Consider the following 25,334-nt stretch of genomic DNA (forward strand, 5'->3'; position numbering starts at 1 on the left):
AAGTTACTTATCTTTTTTTTTTTGTGTTTTTTATGAAAAAAACACAACAACACTCCCAAGCACGTGATAAAATAGCTACAACTAGATCTGCCTTAAGAAGAAAATAATAACACTCCCAACCATGTAATAGAATGCTACAACTGGATCTGCTTTAAGGGGAAGAGATGGATCTACTTTAGTAGGTTCATCTACTTCAAGGGATAGAGTTGGTAGAAAGGGAAGGCCTCGAGAGGATAATAAAAGTATTGGATCTGCTTCAAGAAAAGAGTGTAGATTTATTGCATAGCCAGCAAAGTAGCATTAGGGATGTTAAAGTACACTATTAGGATTCTGATTTTTTTTTTAATCTTTTTTATACGTAAAGGATGGATAATGCTTTGATGCAATGTGGATTGTTTGTGATGACTCTACTTTATATTTTGTAATAATGACTATAATTTATCTGTGATTAATCCATTATATTATTGATGTTAAATACTATTTTCCTTCAATATATTATAATGTTTCAGCTTTTTGATATATGTTTATGAAACATATTGTGTTACATATTATATGGTCTGCTTCAACTTATTAAAATTGTATAATACATGTTGCTAGTTTAGGATACATGGACATTTAGTGACTGCTTCTTATTATGGTCTGAAACAGTGAAAGGTCATATAGTCCGAAACAGTGAAAGGTGATATCATGTTCTTGTTATGTAATTGGGTTTGCTGACCTTTAGATTGTTAAAAACCCATATGATATGATGTAGGTTGTTATATAATTGGGTTTGTTGAGCTTTACGTTGTTAAAAATCTATGTTGTATAATTCATATTGCTATAAACTTATGCTTGTGTAATGCAGATCAGTTATAAACTTATGTTTGTGTGTATAAACATGAGTTCATTACAACTAGGACAAGCATTCTAATTATGCATATGATACCTAGCATTCTGATGAGGCTCATGTTTGTATTATAATGCTCTTTTATGATTCAATTGTAGAAAAAGTTAGTAGAAATAGGGTATATGATACATCATGTTTTGCTTGCATAAGGAAAAAACTAAATAGTTTTTAGCATTCACACTTCATTATAATACAACTAAAACCATATTATACAAATTTAAGCTGAACATTCATTGCAATAACAACTTTTTCAAAACTATAATATCTCACCTTAACAAAAATAGGACTACAACAACAAGTAATACCGTCATTTTGACTGGAAGTCTATTTGTTATAGCACTACTCTCATTTAATTCTTTAATTTTATAATACATTTTTTTGACTCCATCCTTAAATCACTAATTTTCTTTCTTATATCTCGAAGCGAATCATCCACCGATATTGATGATTGAGTTATTGATTGATCATTTATAGGCAAACATCAGTCAATAAAGCGGTATTTTTCACAACTATAATACAACTTATTTGAGTTTTTTTGAGAATTTGAAATCTTTATTAATACTGTGCGACCACAATGACACGTCTTGTTGGAATAATTGAGCCAATATGAGTTACTGTGAGAATTTGAACTCAGTTGAGATATTAAGATGTCATGCACCAAACAAAACAAATTATATTAGTTAAGAAGATAATTAAGAAGACAATGCCAGTTAAACAGAGAACTAAATAGATGAAGTATCACTAATTTCAAATCAATACAACATGTTCTATTATATTCAGCTACATTCAAACACTAAACATATAATACATTTAATTAGATCTAATAAACTTTATTAAATCATGCCATATACACTAATATTAATTTCAAACAACACAAATCTAAAAATTTCTAGCAAATTCAAAATAGAGCTCGAATATATTGCATGTCAAAAAAGACAAAGGATTAGAGCTCTGGTAGAGGAGTAGTCCCAGGGTGTCGGTGTAGGACACTGATTTGAGGCTTTGGTAGGTCCATTGGGAGGGGAGAAGGGTTTGCGCATGGAAGATTGAAGCAGGTTTTCAATGAGAGGGGGAACCTGCAAAATAGCTCGGAAGGATGTCTTTGGCACGTAGAAGCTTTATAGTGGAGGCGCATCGAAGTAGGAGGCCATTATTATCCAACGACATTGGAGTAAAAGAACAATGGAGCATCCAATAGCACCGAAGCAAGAGAATAATGAAGATAAGGAAGATTGAAGAGGAGAAGGATTTTTATTTCGCTCATCCGTTGTCGAAGGTCATTTTAGTCATTTTAAAAAATTTTAGTATGCGGCACTTTTGTCCCATTTTGGATTAACGGATTGGATTAAACTATAGGGTTTAAATAAATGTAAAAGATGTTGGTGTAGGTTTTTAAAATTACTGAGTTTAAATGTAATTCAGAGTTAATCAAAGATTTTTATAATTTATCTTATTTTTTAAAAAAATATAAAAATATAAATGTTTTTGGTAAATATCATTAGTTCGATAAGCAGCCATTAGATCTCAATCCAAAGGTTAAACAACTCAGCTGTCGGATTTAACATCTAACGGCTAGATGTATCGGCTTACGACTTTTGCCTCCCACTTCAATCTCTCTTCTCCCGTTTCCCAACGTCGCGTCCATGTCCTCCGCCTGCCTCCGTCCCCTCCTCTACTCCCTCCTTCGCTCCATCCCCAAACCCCCCGCCCTGCCTCCCAACTTCTGCACCGCCGTCTTCCCAGACTCCGATCTCCCAATCCCCACTTCCCCTCCGACCCAAGAATCCGTCCTATATGTTCTCAAGATGTTCGACAAAAGTCCTCCAAAGGCTCTGGCCTTCTTCAACTGCATCACCTCCCAGTGTGGCTTCAAGCCTGCCCACCCCGCCTACAATCTCATGCTCCAAATCCTCGGCCACAAGGACTCCATGAAGGATTTCTGGGCCTTCCTCAAGTCCATGGACGATGCCGGCCACACCATCGACCGCCCACCTACGTCACCCTCCTCGCCAACTTCAAGAAGCACAAGATGGCCGCCGAGTCCTCCGCCTTGACCCAATTCTACTCCCGAACCATGGCGAAGGCCGCCTCCAATTCCGCCATCGATTCCGCCGCCAAAATCATTCTGGGCTCGGAGGAATGGAGCGAGGCGGCCGAGAAGAAATTGCAGGACCTCAATTTATCGTTGTCGGAGATCGTGGTCGCGAAGGTCCTTCGAGAAATGCGACATTGCCCTTCAAAGGCACGGGCTTTCTTCCGGTGGGCGGCACAGAGGCCCGGGTATAAGCACGGGTCGGTGGCGTACAATGCTATGGCTCGGATTCTTGGAAGGGAGGATTCCATTGGAGAATTCTGGAGCTTGGTTCGGGAGATGAAGGGTGAGGGGCATGACATGGATGTAGACACGTATGTAAAGCTTTCGAGGCGTTTCCAGAAGACTGAGATGATGAGGGAAGTAGTGGGGCTCTATGAGCTCATGATGGATGGCCCCTACAAGCCGGCAATTCAGGACTGCGGCATGCTTCTGAAGCGGATTGCTTGGAGTGGAATGCCGGACCTCGAGTTACTTTTTAGAGTTGTGAGGAAGTATGAGGCTGCTGGGTATTCACTGTCGAAGGTGGTCTATGATGGGATTCATAGGTCACTGACCAGCATTGGGAGGTTCGATGAAGCGAGGAGATCTTGAACAGGATGAAGCTTGCAGGTTATGAACCGGATAACATCACTTATAGCCAGTTGGTCTATGGACTTTGTGAGGCTAAGAGATTGAATGAGGCTTGCAAGGTTTTGGACAACATGGAAGCCAGTGGGTGTGTTCCTGACCTTAAGACTTGGACGGCTTTGATTCAAGGGCATTGTTTGGCTGGTGAGGTGGATAAGGCCTTAGAGTTATTGACAAAGATGATTGAAAGAAATTATGAAGCAGATTCTGATGTTGTGGATGTCTTGGTGAAAGGTTTGTGTAGTGAGAGAAGGGTGGACGGTGCCTACACTTTAGTTTTTGAAATGGTGGAGAACAGCCATACAAGGCCATGGCAAGCTACCTTTAAGTATTTGATCCAAGAACTACTGAGTGTAAGAATGCTTGAAGAGGCATTGAAGCTTCTCAATGCAATGAAGAAGCATAGATTTCCTCCTTTTGCAGACCCTTTTCCTCCCTATATAGCCAAGTATGGGACAATTGAGGATGCTAGGGATTTTCTGAAAGCACTGACAGTGAACAACTACCCTTCATCTACGACCTATTTACACATCTTCAAGTCCTTCTTCCAGGAAGGCAGGTATTCTGAGGCTCAAGATTTACTTTTTAAATGCCCTTGCCATATCCGTGAGCATGGTGATATCTCTAAGCTCTTTAATTCTATTAAATCTGGGAATGCTGCTTGAGTTTACTTGTCCAACAACACATGAAACCTTGTGAATGCCAATTTTTGGCCTTGATGGCTTCTCATTGTCATGCACAACGATATGATCAGACTAATGTTGTAAATAGTGGATGAGTTCGTAGCTGTTTAATATGTTTTTTGTGCAAAATCTGGATGCACTTTTCATATGTGATCATTCTGCTGACCCTGAATAGTTGTTTGTGACAAGGCTTGATGGTTATGGCTGTGTTTATGTCATTATTCTATATGCATTATGTGGAAAGCAAAATATGAATTTTTTACTCTGAGGACTTGGAAAATAAACCTTGCAACCCAGGTGATGCTTGACCTGGATTCCTATTAGTGTCATGTTCAGAAGGAATCTACAGATGACAATGATCAAAATTGTGGTCGATAATTTTGGATTCTCTTTTATGCTCTAACTAGTCATTGGATTCTCTTTAATGCTGTAGGGTGTCATTGTGGAGATTTTGAGGCCTGATAAAAAGGTCAAACATTGCATTTCTAGAAACTGCTTCTGCAAATGTATTATACATGATAGATTTTCATAGTTATCAAGAGCCCCTTTTGCCTCATAATCTTTATGAAGTCCTGGATTTTTGTTAGGTTTAATTTTTTCCCCCAAAAAGCGTAAAATCTTGTCTTCAGGCTCTCTTCATGTTCTTAAAACAAGTACTTGTAAACTGAAGATCTTTTAACATTCTAAAATGGAATAATGGAGAACTGTTATGAACTTATGAGTTTCTTGAGTTGTTTTGTGCATGTACTCTAAATATGTATGATGGAAAGTCTGTATATTAAGTTATTAAATCAGTGTTTAAAATGGTTGAGGTCAAAAGCGAGGCTTGTATACTCTTGATGAAGAGAGGTATAAGCCTTCTGGTGCTACTCAGAAGCCTTATTTTTTTTTTTTAAGTTCTTAAAATCTGATATAATAATGTGAAATAAGATGGATAAAAGGTTTTGGATCTTGTGTTTGGACTTATTTAAATATGAAATTTAGTAAAGATGACATATTCCATCTAGCAAATGTACAATTCTTAATAACTAGCATTAGTAATATATTTAACCATGATAAGATTTACAACCCAAGTTCATCCATATTATCATGGAAAATATTGTGAAAGTCCATCTATTTTGAAAAACTGCTTATAGAACTAATGGAAGACTAATGTGCACACATCCTATGAAATGTACGTCAAAATGTACATCTATTATAATCAAGGATTCAGGTCCTAGCAGGACATCCCGCGGGACACCTGACGGGGTACCATCTCATATATCGGGATAGGACATCCCACTAGCGTCCCAACATCTTGATCGGGATGCCTTGGGACATCCTCTGTCCCAAGTTCGAGATGGGGTGGGATGGCGGCGCATCTTGTTCCATGAAAAAACAGGACAGTCTCGTCCCACGAGATTTAAAACCTTGATTGTAATCATATGATCCTCGAGTTTTTTACCAGAGTGCCAAGAAGGAAAATGCAATATGTTGTTGCAAAATGCAAAACCTTGGTGGAACAAAGGCAAGGCTTAGATAAACCTGACCCTCTAGTTTCTTTTCTAGAATAGATTTGTCTAGGCATAGACAAGGCATGATTACAATCTGCATGGCTGTGGATTGTCTTGTGAAATAGGAAATATTTCTACCTAGTGTCCCATCCGTATATCGCATCATCGTTGCCCATTTCTTTGTAGATGGTATTTGAACTGCATGGTTGCCATGTTTTTAGTGAGTGCCTGCCATACAGTTTTCACCAATCAATTTTGGAAGGAGTTCTTTCTTTCAGGGTGCCAAACTGAATATGAGTACAAGGTCTGTTCTCTAAATGATGAAAATAAGGTGTTTACCTGATGCTCAGAAATTAACTATGATGCTTCATTAGTGCTAGCCAAAGAAATGGGTACATTAGCTTCTATTAATTGAATGATGGCTCAATAGCACCTATCACCAAGCTACAAAAAATCATTTCATTCAAGAAAGAATATGAACCTGCACGACCTTTCGTCAATCATCCATATTGCTCCCATGGATTTTCAGTTGTGCACCAGATGGATCAAGCTTTCTGCATGCTACAACTCAATGACAACTCAATGACAACTTAAATGGAATAGAGTGCTAACAAATATCGGACTAGATGTGAGCTTGAAGAGGATAGGCATTTTGTCATCTAGATTCTTATGAACAACTATCCATTAACATGCATGCTTTTGAAAAACTTTATGTTAGTTCAACGGAGAATATGGTTTTGTTGCTTATTGGCTTGAACTTCTCATCTGGGTCCATGGTACATCCAATTTTCTGTTCTCACACATAAAGAACAAAATCAGGAGAAATGTCTGGGTGTTAATTGAGGTCCTTGTTCCATGGGTGAATTTACCAATTCAAGCTGTAAAATGGAAACCTTATCAGATAATACATGAGAAGTTTATGGAGTTCACTGTTAGCTAGCTTTAAAGGCCTGATTGAAAACGAGGATGCAAAAATTATACAGTTTTCTTTTCTAGCTTTCCATACTATGGTGTTTTGTTCTTTTTCCTGGAAGGAGTTCATCAGAGCAGACAGACTATTTTAACAACAGCAATATATGAAAATGATGTGAATGAATTGATTGAAAATCTTGGCTTGGCTTTAGAGAAGTAACATGTGAAATTTCATGAGAGCCATTGAAAAAGAAATTAGTGAATACTATGAGCTTTGGCATGAGTGGCTTTGTTTGGAGTTTGTACGAGGACATGGGATGCTGAGCCTGAAGTTTGGAAAGCATTGATAGAGGTTTGTTTTCTTATCATTATCTAGATCATGTTATATGTGTTTATAATTTGTTTCTTTTTTTCATATCATCAGCAAAACCTGCAATGAAATGATGGACGACCACCTAAGACTAACTATGACAGGTTATTGCAGCTATTTGTGGAAGATAGGCAGCAAGATCAATTGATAAAACTTGAAACTGCAGAGAAGAAAGCATGCTGATGGGCTAGGCCAGAAAATGTAGACCTTATGGATAACATTGACAATATTGATCATCTGATGTCTCAAAATGAACTTATTCTAGAGGCACTCAGTAATACGACAAATAATACCACTCAACCAGCAATTTCATTTGAAGTAGAATCTCAAGCACAGGGGTGGAGCCACTTTTTGTATTGGGGGTTCTATTGAACCCCCAAATTTTAGTGCAATCCCCATTATACCCTTAGGGGTATGTAAATATTACTCAGAAAATTTTGTATATATATATTTTTGAACCCCATAAAATAAAAAATCTTAGTTAGCTTAGTGCTTTGAACTCCCACCCTCTATCCCCATGTCCAAGGTTCGAATTTTTTCTCTCACTTTTTTTCCTCTTTTCTTTCTCTCTCACTTTCAATTAATGTAATGTTATTAAGTTTGTTTTTATTTATTTATTTATTTTAATTTATATATTGAATCCCCAAGGTGAAAATCCTGGTTACATCACTGCTCAAGCACCTTCCTTGTCTGCAATATCATCTTTTCCTCTTTTCTTCTCTCTCACTTTCAATTAATATAATGTTATTAAGTTTGTTTTTATTATTTATTATTTTAATTTATATATTGAATCTCAAGGTGAAAATCCTGGCTACGCCACTGCTCAAGCACCTTCCTTGTCTGCAATATCATCAAAAGGCAAGAAAGGAAATGGTTTAAGATTGGATGGAGGGTATGAAGTTATAAAGAAGACAATTTATGATGTTGCTGCTGCAATTAAGGGTGGTCAAGCACATACATATTCAAAAGGTGAAGTTTGTGTTCATTTAGTGAAAATTGGACTTAACGTACAAGTACAGGGCTGACCTGTTAAATGTACATGGGGAGTAAAGGACAAGAAGAGAGAGAATAGAAGATCGAAGTGTCTCAAAGAGAGGGGCTGGATATGCCATCTTATATACGAAATGTTAGGCAGGTGAATTTATTGGTGCATATTAAAGGCAGTATTCTGATGAGGTGTAGTATAATGTCCATAAGCCCAATATTGTTATTTTGCTTGAGACACATCTTACTGTGGAATCTGTTTGGAAGTTCTCAGATCAATGGTGATGATCGGAAATTCGGTATCATTCTTGAGGAAGATTCCTTTGGCAAGATTCTAGCTTTTTGGGACCCCAACTTGGACGTGGTTATTGTTGTTTATGTGTCTGAGTCTGTGATTTGTGTTATGGTTGCTTATTTATCTTCTTTGGAAGTTGCCATATGGAGTGAGAAGACTCGAATTCTAGGTGTAGGATTCCTCGCTTTCATGGCAGCAGATATGAATGTTATATGTACTGCAGAAAAGAGCGGAGACCGACCTTTTTATCTGGACAATAACATGGTACGACTCAAGGGTTTATCCTTCAGAATGGATTATTAGATACGGATTCTTGGGTCCAGCATTCACTTGGTGTAATCATAGGTGTAATTTTTGGAGGGGGAGAACTCATTCACCACAGTTGTTTTAGTTTCAAAAAGTTTGGCTGCTACACAGAGTAGTGAGATACTCTGAGAAGGTTTCTAGCAGTTTCATGGGGTCCATTAGCCATGGAGCATGGTGTCTTTTTGCAGGTACATGACAGCAAGGCTATGCTCTTTTTCAGCTTTTTAGTTGGACAGTTTTTGGAGTGCATGATTGTTCTGGCTCTTGCAGTGGCTGTAATGCTGCCATTTTTGGAGCATGGTGCCTGTTGTGGACTGCTCAATGTTGGCACCATCCTTTGCTCCAGTGCTTTAGAGGGACACTATTGTGGTGTGCATTTTTTGGAGCATGCTGTGAATATGTCAGCAATGCAGGTGCACTTTGCCCTGGCAGGAAGGTGATTGGTCCTGAGGCTTGCACTTCTATTTGCTGGCTTGAGTGCTTAGTGTCTTGATGATAATAGTGGGATTCTTGTGGAGTGTTATGATTGTTACCAGTGACAAGCAACTGTAGGTGTTTTTTCTTTTTCTTTTTGTTTTATTTTTATGCCGTCTTTAATATAGATGTGTTTTGAATTTTATTTTGTTCTATTTATTCTTTTTTCTAAATGGAAGTTTTACTGAGTGTTATGTTGACCTCGAATCATTCTTTTCAGAAAGACCGTTGTAGCTTGGATAGTGCTGCCACCTTTTGAAGGAGAAGTGCGTTTTCAAGGATCCAAATGTGCTCGAGCACAGAGGATCTCCACTTGCTTGAATCTAGAGCCCCTTGCCCATGTTTGATGAAAAGCCAAGGCTAAATTGTGGAACTCATCATCCATATCTGGGAGCGCAGGCTGGCCAGATTTAGTAAAATGGATGTCCTTGGGATTGTTAGCCATTATTAATTGAGCAGCGGCTTATTGCAGCATGTCTTGTGGCAACAAAACTGAGAATACTCTTGGTATAGAAATTGTCAAGAGGTCAGAGTAAGCCATTGCTTGGGGACACATTTGAACATGAGGTGGTACTTCAGAAGGCAGGTGAGAACGAAACTAGGCCATCTTGTAGACCAAAGATGGAATTAAGTAAAAGCTCAGTCAACAGTGTAAAAGGGCTTGTTTCATGGTTATTGAAAATTTAAAATAGAGGTTTTAACGCATGGTGAGAAGAGAATTTTGTTGGCAATATTAGCATCCTTGTCTAAGATTTAAGTACCAGTATGACTTGGTTTTGAAAGTCTAATGGGGGTTCCCTTGCTTAAACATGGGATAAATGCCAAGCGCAATTTACTTTGTGAGAAGATAGCTATCCGTGACAATCCGGTCAAATCAGGGATAATGGCTTAATTCTATAATGTAAGTTTCCAGTATTAGCTATGCCTAGGTGATTTAAACCCATTTAATTTTTGTTTTATCCAAAGATGATCCATTTAAAATGTGTGGTGCAATTTTTATGGCGTCATATTTTATGTTAAATATTTTAGAAAAGTTTTAAAAATCTTAAACTCAATGATGCATCATTAAAATTGAAAATCCATATGTAAAAAAATAATTACGTTACAAAAAAAAATATTTAGAAAGAGTTTCCAATCTTTGCATTAAGCAATAAAAAAAGGAGCAATATCAATTGCATTAGTATGCTAAACTATATTGTAAGATATAAATTGATAATCTACTTGATTGATTATAATATATATATATATATATATATATATATCTTTAAATATGGGCATACTAAAATTTACTAGACTTTGATGATTAGACCATAGTTTTGTAACATTCTGTCAAAATTATTCATATTTGTATGCACATAATGCTTAAATTAGAAAGTATCAAAATATATAAATTTTAAATTCAGATCATTTTTCGTAACATAGATTATCTCAATCACTTGTATTTTCAATTAAGATGGTCCATCACCGGTTTTGTGTAATTTTTTTTTTTTGAAAAAAATTAATATAAAGTATGTGGCCTAACTGTTTTTTTTTTTTTGAGTGAAAAAAATTTCCCACGTCCGAGAGATTCAAACTCATGGGAAACCCACGTACCCAGCAGGCACACGTCTTGACGACTTGGCCAAAGCATTGAAGGTATTATTACTCTAATCTTATTATATTACTAATTTAAAATTCCGTACAATATATGATATATAATTATTTTTTTAAATAATATTTTTATAAATTATAAATTTAATCTAATATAAAAAATATCAGATGATATCAAATATTTTAAATAAAAATATAAAATCAAGTTGTTTAAATAAGATGATAGAAAAAAGTAACATAACTATTTTTATTATAGAGAAATTATTTTTTAAATCAATATTTTCAGCATCAGTTATTTTAAAATTTTTATCATTAAAAAAAATATGACCATCTATTTGCATCCCATGCACATCTCTTTTCTTCGTAGTCATATCAATAATAAAAATTTCATCCTTATTTACTTCAATCTGCAAAAAAAAAATTTAAAATTAGACTGATATCGAAAGAATTAAAATATTATGATTTTACATATCATATTCATACGAAAAAGTTAAGAAAAATTACAGAAATATTTCTTCAATTTTAGTTCAGTCTCATTTATACCTCAAGTATATTTTATATTTTAAAGGCAACTTAGACATAACTATAAATTTTTTATTTTATCTTTTTTTAAAAAAATAAAATATTTATATAATGTTAAATATTTGGCCGCTTTAAACCTTCGATTGAAACTTCCGAGAACTGAACACATGCTACCATTATCTAAGAAATGCATTGTCTTCTCTTTTTTACCCCACATAAAATTGCCTGCACACCTCAGTTCTTCTTTTTGTGCTTTCAAGACAATTTGGATGCAACTATAAATTTATTTTATTTAAAAAATTAAAATATTTTATATAATTTAAAAATATTTGGTTGCTTCAAGCATCCATTGCAATTGAAACTCCTGAAAATGGAAAGAAAACAAAAAAAGAAATAGCCAACGCAAAAGCCCAACCACTGCCTAAGCTTCTCTGTTCACGCGGTTGACTTTCGGGAATGAAAAGAAGAAAGGAAATACCGAATGCAAAAGCCCAGCCATTGTCTAAGCTTCTTTGTTCATTCGATCAAGACTCTCGAGAATAGAAAGAAAAAAGGAAATACCCCCGAGTCGGCCACTGCCCCACCTCAGTGCCCCCTCCTCCTCCTCCGACGATCATGAACGATGGCCGTTGCCCCATCTCGACGTCCCCTCCTCCTCCGACGATGATCGAGAGGACAGATCCGACGCCTACTCCCACGACTTGGTCACGAATCACGTCCGTTGCAGTACCCTGGTGCCCCTTCCTCCTACGGCGACCATGAAAGATGGCCACTGCCACACCCTGGCACCCCCTCCTCCTACGGCGGCTGCAAACGATGGCCACTACCCCAAGCTGGCACCCTCTCCTCCTCTGATGGTGGCTGCGAGGATGGATCCGATGCCTACTCTAGCGAGTCGGCCGCTGCCCCACCCCGACGCCTCGTCCTCCTCTGATGGCAGCTGCAAATGATGCAGTCAAGCTCAGTCGATGGAGTTGTCAAAGGCTGCGAATCATGCAGTCAAGCTCCTTGAGCGGGGCCTTCTCAAGTGCAGTCAAGCTCCAGTTGCACTTGAGAAAAACTGGCGCAGCCTTTGACTGTTCATATTCGACCGTGGCCTCCACCTCGGCCCGAACCTCAGTCGATGGAGTTGTCGACGGTACTGTGGCAGCTCCATCTTCACCTGCCGCCCCTTCTTCAACTGACGGCACGTTGGGGAGTGCTGTTGGGGCTGACAGTGCCAGAACCAGCTCAGGGACTGATGCAAATGGTACATTGGATTCTCCGGCCAGTGCAGAAACAGAAGCCCGACCTTTCTTCGGTGGTCAGAAAGGTCCAGCCTCAGACGCTCCCCTCTTCTTGGCAGCTTGTTAATGGATGTCGGCGCTTGATACTCGTACCCTCGACTGCATGATTGTAATTAGAATAAGTCAATACAATTCAAAAATAAAAAAAAATGAAAGTAACCGACTGTACTATACCTAAGTTGGTGATTGAACTGAGGCCGGCGTTGTAGAGAGCCTGTTCGGTCATAAGCTCCCTCTGCGGCGGAACCGCCATATCCTTCAAGCGATGGAAGTCCTCCCGATCGCCGACCTCCACCCAACTGTTATCATTGGGGCCGGTCCTTGGATCGCCCCAGCATGAAGAAAAGCCCTAAGGAAGCGAGGAAGAAGCAAAAAAGAATTAGTTTTTCCATCCATGGATGGACAATGGAAGACCGGTAATGAAAGAAAGGCCTTTTCGTGGGTTGAAGAACCACCAACCTTTGATCTTGGGATGAGGTCGGAGAACAAAAAAGGCACAGAAGAGGGAAGGACTAGGTTCAGTCGGTAATAACCGACACAACAAAGTAAAATTGATTATTAGCCAGACCGAATTTGATGCCAGCTGGGTAGGACAAAGACCATAGTAATCCAAAATATTTCGAACAAACTCCGAAATCAGAAATCGAAGACCTGTCCGAAGGTCTTTAACACAAAAGGCCACCTGGTCTGAAGGAGGAGAGTTCACTCGACCGTCGGCATCGGGTGCGAAAAGTTGATATTGCTCCGAGATGCGATATTGCTCCCGGAGCCGCTCAACGTTTGGTTCTGAAAGTGGAAAACCTCCACTTTCAAACCTGACAGGGAGTCGTCAGTCGGATTCTCCGATCGACCATCCCTTGAGGAAGAAGCCCTAGCCATAAGAGAAGAAGATTAAAGAAAACAAAAGACCCAAGAAGGATACTTAACCTGAAGCTCAAAGAAGAAGACAAAGAAAGAAGTCTTCAAATGCTGGGACGATCCTCAGGTAGAGTTTCTGCAAAGAAGACAAAATGAAAAGTAAAAGATTGACTGAAAGCGACCTTATATATATAGGATCCCTCAACGGCCAGGATGGAAGCAATCAAATCGAAGTCTCACCAGATGTTGACACATGGTAATATCTGGACCGACCATTGATCGGACGATTCGACGCACCTTCTCCTAATCGCACCACATCACCGTTATCCATGTGAACAGCTCCGATCCAATATCATTCTGACATGTGGATGAAATCTACTTGTCAAAATCATATCGTCCGGCATCGAATTATCTTCTTGAAATGACATCCGATACTGACATTCGATACCGAATTGTTCTATCAATACGACCGTCTAATAATGATTTTGCAGCCACAAAAACGACAAAATTGTCGAAGAACCCTCGTACTCAAGTGACTTACAACCAAGTCGGGGCTCGAGGTGATATGTAACAATTTCTTTCGTCCAATGTGACAGGCCACGTGATGAAATACACGTCAAGCCACCTTGGATTTGAGAGTGGAGGCAACTGTTAGGATAAGTCAGCCGAACCCCGACTCCGACTCTACATCGGTCGCACAAGCATGTTACGCCGACTCATAGTCGGTCAACCGACCGACAGTCGGCTATTATCGACCAACAATAAATGACTTAATCAACCTCCGATCGAAAACCATCGGCATATCAGAGTTACCAACCGATGGTCATTCGGATCTTCTACCGACTTACTGCTATCGACCAACATATAGTTAGCCTATCAGCTCAATATACCTTAACTGCTATGAACGGTTATCAATTACGTATCATAGCAATAAACAGTCTACTGACTCTATGATTATGGTCCGATAATCTAGTATTATAAAAAATGAGATCACGTGTTCGACGATTATATCTGAATCATTTATAAAAGGAGAGGTAAACGAGCAGTACGAGTAAGGATAAATTTTGAGTCAAGTTCTGCTACTCATTTTATCTATTGTTCACCAACTCTTTTTTGATTTAGATATCAGAAGATCTTCATCAGATATCATTTCAATCTGTGAAAATATTATTTTATAAATATTTTTCATCAATGATAGACGATAGAAAATTGGCCACAATAATCCCATGTTGTTGCCATGGAATTCATCTTATCTGTTAAAAAGGAATGAAATACCATTAGCCGATGGCAGTAATGAAATGAATGCCTTTAGATATTTTTTTGAAATAAATTATATGCTGAGATGGGGACTTGGATAGCGAAATCCTGGTCGATGTCAGATAACGTGTATTGCCACCTTAAATCTTACATGATGTCATCTTCCAGGCGCCCGCCCGCCCACCCACCTCCTTGGCATGTCGCTATCACATCGATGTGAGGATTCGGCCCTGAATGCTTGCCACGCGGACTCCTAGAAGCTTCTACCTCGCCTTCCTCCCCCATCCCCACCGCCTATCCGCGACGTCATAATCCAAGTAAACACCAACCGAAAAAAAAAAAAAAAAAAAAAGACAAACTAAGGTTGGATACAGTTTTTTTTTTAATTTTTTAAAAATAAAAATATAAAATCTAATGCAAAAAAATGAAAAAAAAGATTGGTTACCATTTTTCTATTTCAATATTTTTTTAAATTTTTTATTATTTTGTAAATAAAAATAAAATAAATATTATTTTAATTTTTTTTAAAAAATAAGTTTTCATCATTTTTTCTCTCAGATTTTTTTTTTCGACCAATCTCACCCTTAGCCTCATTATCCCTCAACCAACAACATGGGCTCTTTGGGCCTTGCCGACTATCTCTTTGCTCAACATTGAATCATCTATCACATCTTCAGCCATATCATTAGTCCAATCTTTATATTCATTGTTATTCTGTTTCTTGGCTCAACTTCAATCTTCGATCATATCATTGGTCCCACTCTCTCTCTTTATCTTGTTCTTATTAAAAAAAAAATGAATCAAATATATTTTGTATTATTAGAAATCTAAAAAAATTTTAAAAAAATATATATATGTATTTTTAATTGACTACAACTTCATCGAGGATGTTTTTATCTATTAAAAAAAGATATAAATAAGGTTTTAATACTAAAACTAGTTTAACATAACTTTTTCATCCATTTGCTTGGATTTTTGAAAAATTTTCAAATTTTTTGCTTGCATAATCTACAACAACTTTTGTTTTTTCTTTTCTCTCTCTCTATATATATCTATTTTAATAAAGCTATTATCATACCTAACAGAAGCAAGTTTAAGCAAATCAACTACTCCTTTATTTTACTCATTTTTCATAAGTTGTTTTATATCTTGTGCATCCCAAAACAAGTTCTTAGCAAAATAGTTATGTGTAGCAATAATTTCCATCACACCTTCATTAAAAAAAATTATTTGAAAGAATAATAATCATGAACCAACCATAGTTCTAGAACCTCCATTTCACGCATTTTGATGGATAAAATATTTTCAACATAGAGTTATCCCAGATAGTCCTTATGTTTGCCAATCATTGACATCAAATAGCTTTGTGATAGTGATCCCAAATCATCTTACTTTTTAAATCATCGTCCAATCCAGCAAAAAATAAAATAAAAAACTCCGATCACTTAAAAAGGATCATGTAAGCATCCCAATTCGAGTCATCAAATGCCATCCAAAAAAGAACCAGAGACATACGCGTGGACACCCAGTGAAAACAACCTTCTTGTGGCAGCACACGGAATTGTGGATGGCCGAGCCAAGCTTCCTCTCCTTTGCTATTATTAATAGTCCCACATAGCCTTGTGTTAGCCCGTCACTCTTTTCTACTCACTGGAGAGAGAGGGGGAGAGAGAGAAAGCTAGAGAGAGGGGGGGGGGGGGGGGGGGGGGGGATTGGAGATGGGGCTATATAGCATGCCAAGCCCAGCAGAGGCTGGCCTTCCTTTTGCTCTACTGGCAAATGCTTTGCTTCCAATAGTACTGCTGATGGGTGGGGTGAGATGGGCCATTCTTAAAGTGATGGGATTTGATGGTGGTGAGGATGGGCAAGAGGAGACCTTGGAGACAAGCATGGTGAGCAGTGCAGGAGTTGGAGCCCGTGTGACCCGGTTTAAGTATTTGAGGCAGAAGGATGGTGGAGTTGGGGATTGCTCTGTGTGCCTCCATGGGTTTGAAGAGGAGGAAGAGGTCAGTGAGGTGTTAGCTTGCAGGCACTTCTTCCACAGGGCTTGTTTGGACCGCTGGTTGGGTCTCTTTCACTCCACCTGCCCACTCTGTAGATCTATGCTTTAAGGTTGTGTCTCAATTTTCATGTACTTAGATTTTTCTCTATCTTCTTGTTTCTCTTCTGCTTTTGGGTTGAACAGAGGGAGGGATTGAAGATGCTTTCTGCTTACCTTTTTTCCCCCCTTCAAGTGAATATGTGGTTTCCTTTTCCCCTTCAGTGTGGAGTTCATATGTAGTTAAAAATGAATAACCCGTTTTGTATGTATTTGCCATGTTGAACATGATGAAAGAATCACTTTTTTTCTCTCCTTACAGTTGTTATTCCTATGAATCACCGATTTTTCTCTAAATAATTAAATATCTTATCTAAGGTTTGTGTATGGATTGGTTGGGAATTATAGCACATCTTTCTTTGAAATAAAAGATTACTAGATAGCTAGATATGTTGCATCTTGAAAATTTTGCACCACCAAGGTTATCTGCAACATTCCTAGAAACAGAGCTCACACTTTTTCTGTCATGATAGACTCAAACATGACAGATTTTAGCTCAAGCTCTCAAGTGTACATGATAGATCAACCATGGAAGGGCATCAAGTATATTTTGCTGAAATGGCTAAGCAACAGAGAGTTAACCTTTCCTCCAGCAAATACAAGCTTAAGTGGGTGTTATATTTGTAGATTTTCAGGTATTAGGGTTACTTGTGCATAGAGAGGGTTCCTTTAAAGTTGATGAGAAATAGAACATATGTACCATAGATCTTTGTTATACAATTTCATTAATCATGAAAGAAGCAAACAAAAGCACATATGCTCAGTATGAACACTGCAACAGGGCAATGAGGTGTCCATTTCAATGCATGTCAGCTATGGTTCTGCTTAGAAACATACAGAACATGAACATGAAGTTATCAAAATGGCAAAATGCACCAACTGGTTCAACTCTTTGCAATTTATCACCCTACCAATTCAACCATTTTGAATCACTTCTCTAAACCGGAGCCAAGAACATTGTAAGATTTCTTTGAACTTTAATTGCTATAACCTGCAGCAATTACTCTGAGAAGCAATAAGGTATCGATACCTGATATTCTTCTTAGAGGCCAGGGGGTGTGGATTTCATCATAAAACTGCCAATTAAAATGAAGGCAGCAGATGGAACTGATACCAAATGCTAGCCACAATCTACAATGACACTCAATTTTGAAGGTTTATGCATGCAACTCAGAAAGCTCTATTAGTGCAGTCTCTATTGAAGTGTACAAAAAACTGATAGGGTAGGGTTGGAAACAGCTGCATCTGCTAAGAAAGGAAGCTTTCTTAAAGCTCTACCACTTAATCACTGAGCAGGAATTCACACAATCATGATGGTTAGAGGAGGTCAGCATCTATATTGTCTTGAGTTTTGTTCCCAAATCCACACTACAGTGAAGGTCAGTCACCAACCTGGCATGCTCCTCAAGCTTCAAGAAAAATTCCCAACAACTAAATGTCATAATGTGGTAATCTAGATTATTATATTTGTTTTTCAAATGCAGTGACCACCAACACACAGACATGCAATGATTTGATTCTGTGCACCCCATGTGACCATTCAGTGTAGCTTACTAGAACATGTTTCCACGGCCCCACGCCCCAACCGCATGAACTAAAAGGTCTTTAGCTATAAACTCATATCAATATGCACTAGTGTACACTTGTACAAATGTACAAGTTCATTTGCTTTAACATGTGCTTCAATGTATTCCCATGAAAACATACAACCTCGCTTGGATGTGCTAAAGCTGAAAATGGATTGGACGATGATTGGATATTGGTAGCTGCAAATCTGTATTCGGTTTCGATGGGTTGAAAGAATAACAAGATAAAAATGATGCGGAACTTTTAGCTAAAAAGTATTTGGGCCAGATGCAGCGAAAGCCCAAATAATGGATGGAGAGTCAAAATAGGGATCAAAACTTCAAATAGCCATAACTTTTGATCTAAAAGAATTACGAACCCATAATATATCAAGGAAAAGTTTGTTTCGACTCTACAATCATGAAAAAAAATTAGAGATTACAGAGTATAAAATTATCTCACGAACTCTAACCTCTAATACATAGATCTCTAATTAAGACCAATTATAAATTTTCCTTCTTTAGGCATGTAGCTATAAACTCATAACAATATGCATATATTTATACATGTAGGAGTACTGAAGTTTATTTGCCTTAATTTGTGCTTCTATGCATTCCTGTGAGCCAGTTGAGAGGCGGGTGTGGTTGAATCAGACCTCAAAGCTCTAAATGGCCAACTCAAGGCTGTGTGGAATATAGAGCTTAGCAGACTCAATTCCCTCAGGGCGAGGGAGGGAAAGTAGAACTATGACCGTTATCCCTCTCATCCTTCCCACGACCAACGCCATCCCAACCCCTCCCTGGTCCCCACCAACCCCAAAACCTTACTCCTCGAGCAATGCAAGACCCTCCGGGACCTACACCAAATCCACGCCCATCTCATCAAAACCGGTGCCGTCCTCCACCCGGCCGTCGCCGAAAACCTCCTCGAATCCTCGGCCCTCGTCGTCCCCGGCAGCCTCGGCTACGCCCTCCAAGTCTTCCCCACACCCCATTCCCCCACACCCAAGCCCACAACATCCTCATCCGTGCCTTCATCCGGTCCGGCTCCCCCTGCGAGGCCCTCCGCCTCTTCCTCCACATGCTCGGCCGTGCCGTTCCCCCTGACAAGCACACCTTCTCTTGCATTCTCAAGGCCTGTTCCAGGCTCAATTCTCTTGAACATGGGAAACAAATTCATGCATTTATCCTGAAGTGTGGCTTTGGTTCGGAGGATTTTGTTCAGAATAGCTTGATCCATATGTATGCGAGTTGCGGCGAGGTTCGGCTTGCGCGAGGCCTTTTTGATGAAATGCCTAACAGAGGGTTGTGACGTGGAATGCCATGTTCGCAGGGTACTTCAAGGCTGGGGAATGGATGGAGGTTGTCAACTTGTTTCGTCGAATGTTGGAAGCAGGAGTAACTTTTGATGAAGTTACACTGATAAGTGTCTTGACAGCGTGTGGACGGTTGGGGGTCTTGGACTTGGGGGAGTGGATTGATGGGTATGTAGAGGCAAATGGGATGAAGGGTAGTCAAAGTTTGGTGACAGCTTTGGTAGATATGTATGCTAAATGTGGCAAGGTTGACCAGGCGCGGATGTTATTCGACAAAATGCCGTCTCGAGATGTTGTTGCTTGGAGTGCAATGATTTCTGGTTATAGCCAGTCAAATCAATGTAGGGAAGCACTTGATCTTTTCCATGAGATGCAAGAGGCTGATGTTGATCCCAATGAAGTCACAATGGTCAGTGTTCTCTCTTCTTGTGCGGTGTTAGGGGCACTTGAGACTGGCAAGTGGGTCCATTCCTATATAAAAAGAAAAAGATTGCAGCTTACTGTTACCCTTGGCACTGCACTTGTTGATTTCTATGCTAAGTGTGGATGCATTGAAAATGCTATAGAAGCCTTTGAGAAGATGCCAAGGAAGAATGCATGGACTTGGACGGTGCTGATCCAGGGGCTAGCAAGTAATGGGCAGGGAAGGGATGCCCTCAATCTCTTCTATTCCATGCTAGAAGCTAATCTCCAGCCAACTGATGTGACTTTTATTGGTGTTCTCTCTGCTTGCAGTCATGCAGGTCTAGTTGAAGAGGGTCGACAATTTTTTGATGGCATGATTCATCATTATGGTATTGAGCCAAGAATCGAACACTATGGTTGCATGGTTGATATTCTAGGCCGAGCTGGTTTGATCGAAGAGGCATATCACTTTATCAAGAACATGCCTATTGAACCTAATGCGATTGTGTGGAGAACATTATTGGCTTCTTGTAAAATTCACAAGAATGTGGAGATCGCGGAAGAATCATTGAAGCAAATTGTCAAATTGGAGCCAAGACATAGTGGGGATTTTATACTTCTCTCAAGCATTTATGCATCTGTGGGTAGATGGGAGGATGCAGTAAAGGTGAGGAATCAGATGAAGGAGAAAGGGATTAAGAAAACTCCAGGGTGCAGCTTGATTGAAGTGGATGGGGTGATCAATGAGTTTTTTGCTGAAGATAGTGCTCACCCACAATCAAAAGAGATATATGATAAGGTTGATGAGATGGTCATGAAAATTAAGGTGGTTGGTTATGTGCCTAACATAGCCGATGCAAGACTAGATGCTGAGGAAGATGAGAAGGAAGTATCGGTCTCTCATCATAGCGAGAAGTTGGCCATTGCCTTTGGGCTAATCAAATCTCCTCCTGGAGCAACTATTAGGGTGTCGAAGAATCTCAGAGTATGCACAGATTGCCACATAGCAACTAGATGATCTCTAAGGTTTATGAGAGAGAAATTGTTGTGAGAGATAGGAATAGATTCCATCATTTCCGGGATGGAAATTGTTCTTGCAACGATTATTGGTAAAATTGGGTACATACATATGCTTAATGAATTATTCAGTCATAGATTTGTTGCATTTTATAGTTGCAGAAATTGTGATTTTAAATCATTCTCTTGGTTAAGTGAGTATTCAGACTAAAAGATGAAGCTATCATCAAAATTCTAAGCCATAAACTTCATAATTTTTCTTCCCTTCATGGCATGGTTATTTTTTGATTGCCAAACAAAGTTGCTGGATATAAAATGTGATAACACATCTTGATGTGCCTCATTAGTGAGTTTCTCACAACGTTCAGCAAATAGCCCTTTCAGAGCTTTCTTTATGAATTCAATTGGGTCATGAAATCCATTTCTGATTGCTGAGCTGCAAATGGTGGGGCATGTTCACTTCTTGTCCTTGTTTCTGAACATTATAAATTGTTTTCTGTTTCTTAGTGTATCACTTTCCTGTTAATGAATAATTAATGCCCCTCTGGAGTTCTTGGAAGCTTCAGGAAGATAAGTTAGAGCTCTTCATGGCTATCCTTCTTGCTTCAGTTTTCTAAACAATTATCTAACAGTGTGCAGTTCCATCTTAACCCTGCAGCAGCTTCTTTCCTTATCCACAATCTCATGAAAGGTATGGTTTTCTCTTCCAGCCAATGTTATAGTGTGAAATGATATTAGTTTCTTGAAATTACCATGTCGTGATTTCATATATGCAGCTGATAATTTATTTTCGCTTTTCTCTGTAGCATCATTGTCTCCTTTGGATATGGAAAATCCCTCTTTTAAATTTTTCTTTTTCCGTGCCTGTTTTAGACTATTTAAATATGGAGAAATAAAATATTATTGAAACCACAGAAACCAGGAAAACCATCAAATATCAATAGTTCAAGAGGCAAAGTCCATAAAATTTTCACACTTCAGAGATTTATTTCCTTGACAAATTTTTCATTGAGAAATTCTTGGCTTCATGCTTCGACAACACTGTATTTTGTTGGATATATGTCCTAGAAACCAATCTTGGCTGACGCATATCATACTACTAGGACATATTTTTGTACTTAATGGACATTTATATTACCATTCATGTTTATGTGTCCATGAATTATCCAAGGGATTAACAAGATGATGACACATATTCTCAAAAAGTTGAGAATTTGAAATATGTGTCATTGATGGTTAATTCCTAAATTGTTTCTGCTCATAGGATCATTATGGGAATGGTGATTGATTCAGATAGATCAGTACACGGATCGCTTCCTTCGGACAGATGGATCTCGAGTCTGCAGTGTAGTGACACTGGAGCGAGAGCGCAGGTGGTGTTAGAGAACAACTAGCACTGAGCGTGACCAACACGAGAAGTCACATGGATGTCTACTCACTTGTTAGTAATTTTCTCGATGCTGCAGTTGTATGACTGATTCTTTGACCTGCGGTGCTACAGCTACTCGCAGTGAGGCTGTTGGAGTTTGACTACACATAAATATGGATCTCAATGAGCTCTTGTAGTGGATGTTGGCGACAGTTGGTCCATTGTAGGAGTAGGGTGTATACCTAGATGGGATCTATCGATCCTAGCAGAAGGGAGTAGTTCTATGAAATTTATGAAGTTGAGTCTTTAAGTCTATAGCCATAGCAATGTGATTATTGAAAAAGATTTTTCATAGGAATCACATATAGACTCGAGCTGATTGAATCTATCATATGATCGATGATGAGGTTTGACGATTTATCCATGACCTGCCATCTGGTTGGGACTCACGATAGAGGGATTGTATCATGCGTTAACTGCACCTAGAGGTTCATCATCTTTTATTCTGCTGGATTGTCACTACATACTGCTAGATGTCACTGATAGATTGTAAGACCCACGAGTATTATCTTGATGATCTATGATCTTTGATGGGCAAAATTGGAACGATTTTAATCTATTGAAAAGAGTTTCGATGATATTGTGATAGGGATCACAATATATCTCACTATCAGACATAATAGAATCTATAGGATCACACACAAAAGAGACTTTTGACTGATAAGATAATTGAATTACGATTATGAATCATGATAGGATTTGATTATCAATTTGATTGATGATTGATCCAATGCAAAAGTTACATTAAGTAACTCGCTCAAGAATTAGTGAGTTATAGGAGGATTAATTGGCAATTAGATTGCTAATTGGCTCAATATGATTGAACTATGGGGCTTGCATCAAGTTTAATTAAATTAGATTTAATTTGATTTGATATGGATTTGATTTGATCAAACCTAATTAGGTTATGAGATAACTAAATTTATGAAAAAATAATTTTTATTTGAATTAAGATTTGGATTTGACTCAATTTTTAATTAGACTAGAATCTAAACAAGAATATTTGAATTCCTATTTGGACTAAGAATTCTCATATTTATGGGTGCATCAAGTCTTAATTGGATTAGGATTAAATTGAGTTTGACTCAAGCATCAAGAAAGAGTCCAAAAAAGACTAGGTCTCTTTTTTTAATTAGGTGACACCCAATCTAAATACTTTGGACTCTAAATCAGATTTGAATTTCCATCTATTGGGGTCTAATCTGGTCCTAATATGATTAAGATTGGTTGGGATTTAATTTGGTTTAAATCTGCCACCTAAATAGGAGTCCCACGAGGATTGGACTCTACTTTCTCCATACGCCATAAGAAGCCCACGCCCAAACCAGATTTGACGCCACAAATTATCCACGCCCCCTCTACACTTTAGCGTGTAAGAACCATGGGAAAAATCTTTCTTTCCGTGAGGTATATGGGGCGCAAAAATCTGATCGTGGGCGGCACAAAATAAGTTAGAGTCCAAAGGAGTTTGGACTCTTATCTCCTTCCTAAACTCAAACTCCTCTTCACCTATTTAAACAGCACCATATGGGATGGTGAAAGATAAGATTTGCATCAAGTTTTCACGTCCAAAAGGTGAGGAGCGTATGTGAGAAAAATAAGGGGAAAGGGCGCAGCATCATGGCTTCTTAGCATGAGGTAAGTTCATGGTTATCCCTTCTTTCTTACAAACAACCAAGAGTTGGTTGTTAGGACATCTCTCTCTCTCTTTTGTCCATGTTTGGATATGGATTTCTCCTTTTCTCCTTATCCAAAAGTTGGACAAAATTTCTACATCTCTATTGTAGAGATTTGGTGCATAGGTTTTAGGAAGAAAAGAGAAGAAAGAGTTCTTCTCATGATCTCTAGCATAGAGATCAACATCCTCCTATGTTCTTTTTCTTCTCTAAAATTGTCTTGAGAGAAAAGAAGATTTTCAACCGTCAAGATGCGATCTCTGCAAGGGAGCTAGCACTTCGGTGAGATCAAAATGCTTTTGATCATATCAGAGTCTCGTGTGGATATCCGTAGAGACTGAATGCTTGTACGGCTACAAGTTACCTTCGAAAGATATCCATGTGTTGGATTCCGACCATGCAGTGGAAAGTAATTTTTTAAAATTTTAAAACAAGCAAATCAATAGTCTTATCAAATAAAATTATCGAGCCGAACCCAAAATCTTAGAATCACTTTGCCGATTACGATCAAAGCAAATTCAAGCATGCAAAGAGATAGAAAATTATACTTTAACCAATATGAAAAAATGGCAAGTTGGTGTTCTCCACAAGTCTCCAAGGTAGAAGTTCTCCAACGGTGATTCACACGAAAGTTGGCCAAAGTCCTTCCCAATCGATGCGCTGCCGTAGCCTTGTCTTTTCAAGAATACTGCCGGCTTCGAACTTGCGTCACGATCGCATCAAAGCCCAGTTGATTTCGATCTCACCACCAAAACGACACCAAGAAGACATTCTTTAGATGTCACACAATTTAAGATTTAATTTTTGGCTCCAACACATGGAAAAATTAAATCCTAGGGCATTCAAGCAACACTTGCTGAAAATCTCATCACCCTTGTAGCAACTTTTGCCACTCAAAATTTTTTTTCTCAATTTTTTTTCAATTTTTTTTCTATGTTTACTACGTTCCTCCTCTTGGTCTCAGCCAAAAATCACCACAAGAAACCATCTGGGGCGTCCCCTATAAATAGGGGACCAAGGGACGTCACATGAGACCATGGGGTGCCAACCTTTGGTGCTCCAACTTTTCACGCATCAAATAAATTCATCGAGTGAACTTTTTGGCGATTCAGATACTTAGAGCAGAAGAACTCTCAGTCTTCTATGTGCCATAAAAATCTGAATTAAATTTGGCGTCAAAACATAGG

General features: G+C 38.5%; 2 protein-coding genes and 1 pseudogene across 2 annotated transcripts; all 3 read left to right on the top strand.

Annotated features, from left to right (window-relative positions):
* Positions 1 to 2,477: 2,477 nt before the first annotated feature.
* Positions 2,478 to 9,941, top strand: LOC105037175 (pentatricopeptide repeat-containing protein At3g48250, chloroplastic-like; annotated as a pseudogene).
* A 6,395-nt stretch (positions 9,942 to 16,336) lies between these two features.
* Positions 16,337 to 16,994, top strand: LOC105038774 (probable E3 ubiquitin-protein ligase XERICO). The gene has a single exon (XM_010914667.2). It carries the CDS (start codon positions 16,360 to 16,362, stop codon positions 16,750 to 16,752), a length of 393 nt encoding a protein of 130 aa, XP_010912969.1. The 5' UTR covers positions 16,337 to 16,359; the 3' UTR covers positions 16,753 to 16,994.
* A 1,902-nt stretch (positions 16,995 to 18,896) lies between these two features.
* LOC105038828 (pentatricopeptide repeat-containing protein At2g29760, chloroplastic) lies at positions 18,897 to 21,190 on the top strand. The gene is given in 5 exon segments (XM_010914735.4): positions 18,897 to 19,100; positions 19,103 to 19,285; positions 19,288 to 19,608; positions 19,611 to 21,035; positions 21,038 to 21,190. Coding segments are annotated over 5 exon segments (2,079 nt in total). The 5' UTR covers positions 18,897 to 19,051; the 3' UTR covers positions 21,139 to 21,190.
* The last annotated feature ends 4,144 nt before the right edge of the window (positions 21,191 to 25,334 follow it).

This window comes from Elaeis guineensis, chromosome 1 (assembly GCF_000442705.2).
Source record: "Elaeis guineensis isolate ETL-2024a chromosome 1, EG11, whole genome shotgun sequence".
NCBI classification, from domain to species: domain Eukaryota; kingdom Viridiplantae; phylum Streptophyta; class Magnoliopsida; order Arecales; family Arecaceae; genus Elaeis; species Elaeis guineensis.

Excerpts from the sequence above, each read along its gene's own strand:
- LOC105038774 (XM_010914667.2), top strand. The coding sequence starts at position 16,360 with ATGGGGCTATATAGCATGCCAAGCCCAGCAGAGGCTGGCCTTCCTTTT.